The sequence below is a fragment of the Plasmodium fragile genome (assembly GCF_000956335.1).
Source record: "Plasmodium fragile strain nilgiri unplaced genomic scaffold supercont1.34, whole genome shotgun sequence".
NCBI classification, from domain to species: domain Eukaryota; phylum Apicomplexa; class Aconoidasida; order Haemosporida; family Plasmodiidae; genus Plasmodium; species Plasmodium fragile.
In genome coordinates this window covers 40,732-48,286 of record NW_012192614.1, presented here as the reverse complement: position 1 = coordinate 48,286, position 7,555 = coordinate 40,732, and the positions used below count along the sequence as shown (strand labels likewise).

General features: G+C 35.9%; 3 protein-coding genes across 3 annotated transcripts; 2 read left to right on the top strand and 1 right to left on the bottom strand.

The window, feature by feature from the left end:
• Positions 1-509: 509 nt before the first annotated feature.
• On the top strand, positions 510-1,226 carry AK88_03116 (uncharacterized protein; the record flags this gene model as incomplete). Its single annotated transcript, XM_012480739.1, has 1 exon — positions 510-1,226. The coding sequence occupies one exon, from the start codon at positions 510-512 to the stop codon at positions 1,224-1,226; it is 717 nt and encodes a 238-aa protein (XP_012336162.1).
• A 1,188-nt stretch (positions 1,227-2,414) lies between these two features.
• On the bottom strand, positions 2,415-4,622 carry AK88_03115 (uncharacterized protein; the record flags this gene model as incomplete). The annotated part of the gene is made up of 1 exon (XM_012480738.1): positions 2,415-4,622. One exon carries the CDS (start codon positions 4,620-4,622, stop codon positions 2,415-2,417), a length of 2,208 nt encoding a protein of 735 aa, XP_012336161.1.
• Positions 4,623-6,710: 2,088 nt separating this feature from the next.
• Positions 6,711-7,124, top strand: AK88_03114 (uncharacterized protein; the record flags this gene model as incomplete). The annotated part of the gene is made up of 1 exon (XM_012480737.1): positions 6,711-7,124. One exon carries the CDS (start codon positions 6,711-6,713, stop codon positions 7,122-7,124), a length of 414 nt encoding a protein of 137 aa, XP_012336160.1.
• Positions 7,125-7,555: the final 431 nt, after the last annotated feature.

The following is a 7,555-nucleotide window of genomic DNA, read 5'->3' as shown; positions in this document are numbered from 1 at the left end:
CCTGACTCCTGTCCAAATGTCCCTATCTGTTATAAACGGTTCTTATGGCATAAAAAGGTGCAAGCATCATAAAATGCGACGCAAAATGGATCATCACGGTGCCGTGATTAGGCAGTAGGATTCCGCTAAATATACTAGGGGAACATAATTTTTGTAAGACTATCTTAAAAAAGAAAAAATATGATGACGCTTTTGCTACATCTCTTCCAAACGAGGATACAATTTCGATTTAGCAATTTATGAGAATTATATTGCTTATTTAAAAGTAGCTTCTGCGTGTTTTATAAAAACGAGACAATTCGGTTTTAATACTATAAGGTCCCTATTTTGAGGAAACACTTGAAATTATATCTACATAAAAAATAAAAAAAAAAAGGAAAACAAAAAAATATAAATATAGGGACGAACGTGTAAAGCATTTTCACGCGAACGTATAGAATACACATAGACATTAAGAACGGCCTATCGGTACTGCCCTTTTGCAAATAATTTCACCCAATTGATCGAAAATGAAGAACTTTGTATTTTCCATAGTACACATTGCGGGCCTATTTATTCTGTACTTGAGTTTGCAAAGCGGTCTGTACAATTGCAAGAACACAGGTAAAACAGGAAGTAATGCGCAGCGTAGTAGCACAAATCCCTCTGTTAATGATAATAGCCTTTCGACTGAATGGAGTGAAAAAGGTTACAATTTCATGGATCTAGTAAAAAATGGCTACTTAAAAAATAAGGGAGATTTAGATGAAGTGAAGGATTACTTAGCTGATGAGTTGGCTGGCAAAATAAAGGATAAATTAAATGACATTATAAAAGACGAAAAAATTTTTTATGATTTAGAAAATATAGACGATGAAGACATAAACGACTTTAAGAATTACTTGAAGGACATGTCCGAATATATTGGCTTGAAGGCTGCCGATATATTAAACAGTAGCTTGGAGGATTCCCTGGAGCCCTTTTTGTCCAAAAGCTCCTTCGCCAGTTTAAAAGAGGCCATGGGCAATAGCAGCTCTTTTGACATAAAATTTGACGACGAGGATGGAGAGGCAAAGGAGGGAGATTCCAATGATGAAAATACCAATAACGAAAATGCAAATGACCAAGATGTCGATGAAGCAACCGAAGATTTCATTAACGAGATGGTAGACTCATATGAAGACAAGCACCACAAGGAATTGGAACAGTATGCGCAAGAAATAAAAACTCATAATGGCCTAGATTAATGTGATCACCGGGATGGGGAAAACGTAGGCAACTCCATCGTCAACCGTCTTCTTTTTATTAATTTCATGTTTTTCCTTTTGCCACGTCAGTGCTCCATTTTGGAGAAAAGTTCGATGCTTCACAATTTTGCACCTGTTTTTATTTTTTTTTTATTTTTTTTCATTTACTCTTTAAATTAATTTGATGCAATTTTTTATATTTATCCATTTTTTATCTATGATTATGATTGTTGGACATCAATTTTAGTACACCCACTATTATAAGCCCCTTGTGCTTGGACGTGAAAATCCAAGTCACTACAACACTGTGATAACGCTCAAGTCGAATCCTTGTGCATTTATTTCATCTTCCCAGTGGGGTGTTTTTCGTCAGTATATGATCACGCAAGTGTGGTTTATTTCGCTCTTCAGTTTTCCGCTCACGTGCTGCACATTTTGTACGTCTCCTCGCCATTTATATTTTGTATAAGGTAGAAGGGGTAATTTTAACGGAGGGAAAAATGGTGTTTGTGTAGAAATATTCTCACTCAAACTGACACAGGTAAAAAGACAACTCACCTCACTTGAACGACGATGTGCAGGACATCGCCAACGATGAGGGGAAAATCCGCTCAAGGTGTATATGTGCACATGCCACAGTTTGAAGGGGCTGTTATAAATAAGGGAAGGACCCCAATTGTGTCGACCTCTTTATAAAAAAGGAACAGTTCATTCCAAATGTGTAGCGAAACATTTGCGCAAAGCTTAAGGTAGACACGTGTCCTTGAAGAAAAAAAAGTGACGCTGTCTTAAACGCGTTGGATATTAAATAGGAGCGCATACCAATTTAACCAAATTCTACCTGAACATGTGCGCACTTTATATTCATAATGTGAGCTGTGCTTCCTTTTATACACTAATGGAGAGGGACTATTTACCAAAAAGACCCCCTTCCCTTCCTCTACACATGATCACATCCCGATTTAAATTGAAATCGTCTTATAATTTGAGAAACAATTTTTTGTTAATTTTTAACATTCTTACGATGAACAAAAAAAAAATAAAATAAAATGGCGTAAAGTTGCATAAGAATGATATTGGGAGAAAAGGCATAATAAGAAAAAAAAAAAAAAAAAAACAGAGGCAAAATGTAGGGAGGTTGCAAAACAATAAACAAAAGCAAACACGTGGGAAAAGTGAAGAAAACAATCAGTTCTGCACCTTAAGGACATTAAGAATGTATTTAAGAACAGTTTGAACAAATATCGTAATTAAAATTTTGTATAAATTGTAAAAAGGCAAAAACCGGAAAAAGGCATGGTTTACAATGGCCGAGGCAATATTGTAAAAGAAAAAATAACATATGAAGTAAATTTTGTTATGTATTGCATGCTTATCCTCTAAACATTTGAGAGATCCAAATATTGGGAAAATAAAAAAGAAATAAGCAAAATATATTTTAAGGATAAAGGATGGGAAAATTAAAAGGGCAAGCTGTGGCATGTATATTAAGAGGTTAATAAAAATTTTTACATAAAATGGCAGCTGAACAGTGTCAACCACATTCTCCATAATGACTGACTTGAGACAGGTAAGGCTGAATTTAACTGTTTCGTTTAACTTCAACTTATCCTTTATTATCCTTGACAAATTAATTAGTATATTGCTTTTCTCGTTATATTGCGTATCTTGCTCTTCGTTTTTCTTCCCTTTCTTTTCTGCGCTTCCTAGTCTGACGTTGAATAAGGTGTATAAGACAAAATCAACTGTGCTGACTAACACACTCTTCAAAATGCGAACGACGATGGACGATTTGTAATCTTTTAGGAAGATAAATTCGTGCAACTTTTCGCTAACGTTCAGGCATATTAGGAACAGGGTAAAATACTCAAACATGAAGGAAGTTTTGTTATAATTGCGGAAAAAGAAAAAAAAGTTTAAAAATTTTAAAATGTTTATAAAGAGCCAATATTCTAGTAAAATGGGCACATCGTAGTGCGAGTGTCTGTTATCTTCCCCATATTTGGAATCCCCTACTGATTCGCCAATGCTGCTTTGCCTGCGATTGCTCGTGGGGCTGTCTCCTATGGACCCGTTGTTCGGGTTTTCGTTTGCGACTGATTTTCCGCTTCGGTCCTTCCTTCTGTAGCTAAAGCCAAAACTTTCCAGGCTGATGAGGGAGAACCTTTTCTTTTTTGGGGCGCTGGCGTTGTCAGCCTGCAGCTCGCCCGTTTTCAGTTCGGTTGTTGTGTGATCATTTTCTTTTTTAACATCATGCACATTTTCGTCTTCACCTGCGTTTTCTACTTTTTCCGTTTTTTCAACTTCATTCTCTTTTCCTGCTTCACCTGTTTTTTCACGTTCCTCTACTTGTTTAACTTCTTGCGTTTTTTCACGTTCGTCAGACTTTTCCTCTTCACCTGCTTTTTCACCTTCGTCCGCCTTTTCAACATGGTCTTCTTCCGCCAGCTCGCTGTCCCTCAGGCTGGAATACTGACTTAGGATATTATTAATATATTTGGAAGAATTCAATTTCTGTGTAACGTTATCCATAAGAAACTCGCTAATTTTTGACGGGTACACATATTTCAAAATGATAACCACAGAGTAGACGGAGGGCAGGGGGAAAAAAATTGAATAAATAAAAAACGAAATGAACGACATCGGTAGGGTTTTCACCAAAGTGACGTACAACAAGGAGCTCAACAAATACGGTAATATATTGAAAAGAAATTTATTAATTCTAAACACTTTCTTCAGCAAATATATGTAAGACTTGGAAATTTTATTTAAAATATATTTTATAACTCCAGAATAAGTCAGATATAGAAAAGTTAAAAACGTGCACAGCATGGTTATAACGTACTTCTTCGTTTTGTTGTCCAAATTCATATACATTATTTTTAGCTTCCGAAGGATCCAGTGTATATATGGCTCTAAAATTATGTACCATAAAAATAAAATTTTCAGCAAAGATATTAACAGTATTCCGTAGGCGTAAAGCATCTGATAACTGGAGCGCAAGAAGACAGTTAGGAAAACTTTAGAATTTTCAAAAAACTCTAAAAATAAAGAAATGATATGCTTGGTATTCTTTTCAATTTTCATTTCTCTGTATAAGGGTTGGAACATTCGCTTGAGTCCTTTCTTCATTCTGTTAATTCGTGTGCCTTTGTAATGTACAATTTTGTATTCATCCTGTTCGATACCACTACCGCTATAATCCACGGTGCAAACTTCTCCACTCAAGCTACACACATCCCTGCCTCCCCATGCAGGCCTGCCTCCTGCACCACCGGTATTTCCCCCCCCTTTATAGTACTCCCCATTCAATCTTTCATGTTTTACTCTCTTGTATACAACTAGGGCTATGCTAAATATGGATATTAGCAAAAATATCAGAGACTTTTTGAACATTTTTTCCTATACTGTGTGTTGTTTTGATTTATTTCTGGAGGGTGGTAAAAAGTGTGCAGCCTATTTTTATCCCTTAACAGTTCATTTTTTTTGAAGATTACGAATTTAACATGTATTATGCATGTAATGATATAGTGACACTCATCTGCTGTGTTTTGTTTCCCCCTTTCTTTTCTTTTTTTATCTTCATTTTTGTTATTTTGAGAATTGCTGGGTTTTCCGGGACGTACGCGCGCGTTTCGTTCTACAGCGGGTGTTTTCACTCCCGGTGTCTCAAAATTTAAACAAATTTCTGCAGACGCGAATGCAAACTCGTAGTGGCTCGAATGCTCAAACAAAGTAATTGCACAAGATTGGGAAGAAATAAAAAAAAAAAAAAATACATCTACAGTTTTCGTCAAGCCGTATATACAAGATGATGGCATATATGTATGTATATGTACACGACGTGCCCTGCCTGTGCTTCCACCTCGGATTAGGGCTTATTTGAGACAAGGTTTTGAATAGCGCAAAGTTCAAATTGACAAAACGTGCTTGCAAAATCGTAAGACGTACTAGAATACATAATTGCGGGTCTTTTTCTTTTCAACGCTCGCGCTGCAGATGAGGAAATTGCCGTAATTCGTTTGTAAAAACTGTGCTTCTCGGCTTGTATAGGTTAAGCATATAATTCTATGTTTGTACATAGAAAAGTTTTTTTATTTTTCTTCAGCTGTTTTTTGCCTTCTGCTATAACATACAATCTATACAAAAAAGTGGCGTTGTAATCGCTCATCACCAGGGAAGGAACTTCAAATGGATAAGTCCTTCCCTTCACAAGATAAGATGATAAGTCCCTTGTAGGTTGGGCTTGGCAAGGTTCTCCCAACAGTTGGAAAAAATAATACATACGACAGAAGCAATATCTGCAATATGTACAAAATATTCCGAACCGTATAAGTCCAATAACCTGTTTGCAGCATTAACGGGGGCTGGGGAATTATGTATTGTCAACCCTCGAACATAAAATTTTTTGTACTAAAAAAAAAAAACAGAAACAAATTTGTAATTGTATGGGATATTGTACATTTCGACTTGTTTTTTTGCGTGGCGTTGTTTTTTTTTTTTTTTTTTTTTCAAAATTGTCAAATTTTTTTGTATACGTATAAAAATTTACAGGTTCTTTCTTTCTTTTTCTTCCATTTGCATTACTTTTCCTTCCTTTTTTTTTTTTTTTTTAAAGCCATGTGCCAGTTTTTTTTTTTTCAGTTCCAAAAAATTATTTGGCAAAAGTACATTTGAAATATAAATATGCACATTATTGTTTCTGTACTTACGAGAACACGTATGTATGTACATTTGCGCTCTTAAGGGTTTTCCCAACTGCAAGACTAATACCGGCCATCCGCCCTACTTAGCCCTTTATATTATATGCGCGCTAGTGAGAAAATTCAGCGGGAAAAGAAGTGGCTGCACGGAAGATTGTAGGACTTTTCTGTTTGAAAAAGTTATTTAAGGAATAGGAGCCAACCAAACACACGTCACCCCTCATGTGGTAAGCAAAAACAAGTTAAAAACCTTTTGTCTGCTGAAATGACATATATATATATATATATATATATATATATTTTTTCGTTATAAATGAGGGGCAAATAAACACATGTTATAAAATGTACAAATATATTTTTTTATCACCGTCCGTTTTTGTTCTTCCAGAAAACGGAAAGCAAAACTTGTCGATACAGTTTGCACGTGACGTATTTTAGACGTTTTCACGTTGTTCATTTCTGAGCATGGATTTTTTATTTTTCAAAAATTTTAAGCTTTGTTTCATCCCAACATTACATTCACCTTCGGGGGAGCTGCTCTAGACTCTTTGCACAACGTATGTCATAGAATTTCCCCCGCTTTAAAATTATAAAATTGAGTTTAACCATTTTGCACATGTTCTCACAATTGTAGGCTCCGCTAATCATCTGTCCCTCAGTGGAACATTTGTATTTCACACGTATAAAACGGATCGCACACAAAAACAGAAGCAAACAAAAAAAAAAAAAAAAAAAACTCGTGCATGCAAACCCACGTTTTTTACACGCAGCGAAAGAAAAAATGATGAAACCTGAAGTAATCAACGTGAACGATGACAGCAAGGACTACTCTCGGTGGAAAATTATTTATCCCAATTATTTAAATAAAAAGAAAAAAGTCAAGGAAGGGAGAAAAATAAACCTGAATTATTGTGTAACGGACCCATCCGTTGACGAAATTGCATTGGCGTGTAAGGAATTGAATGTCCCATGTGTCGTGGAAAAAAATAAATACTATCCAAGGGATTGGCTCGTGGAAGGAAGGATACGTATAAAAATGCCGGACGCCGAAAGCAGCAACATATTTAGTAAATTTGCCTTAATGAAACAAATTGGGTTGAAATTGCAAACCATAAAGGCGAATGTGGAACCTACTGTTGCGGTTAATGCCAACAGTGCGGCTAAGAAAAAAAAAAAAAAAAAAAACAAAGAGTAAATTGGACGTGCATGAAGCTACATAGGAAGTGCGGATCATTTCACCTACATATAACATATCTCCCTTTGTATGTCAACTGAATCCCTAGGGGGATATACTTGTCCAGGTGACTAACCCATGATTCAATGATGCATCGGCTAAGTTGGACATTTTGTTTTTCACCAAATTCTGGTAAAAATTTCTTCCAGTGAACCTCACACTACGTGCCCTTCCAGGGGGGCCTCCAATTTGCTGCTCTTCCAATGAATTTTCTCCGTGTTGTGGCAGATATAGTGTGCGTGCAAGCTTGTGGTTTATCCTTCAACACAGGCCCACACGTACGTACAGCATGGCAAATATGACGGCTAATTTTTTTTTAGTTATACATGACAATCCACACATCATTTCAACTTTTGATTAGTAATTTTTTTGAGACTTTTTTTTTTTTTTTT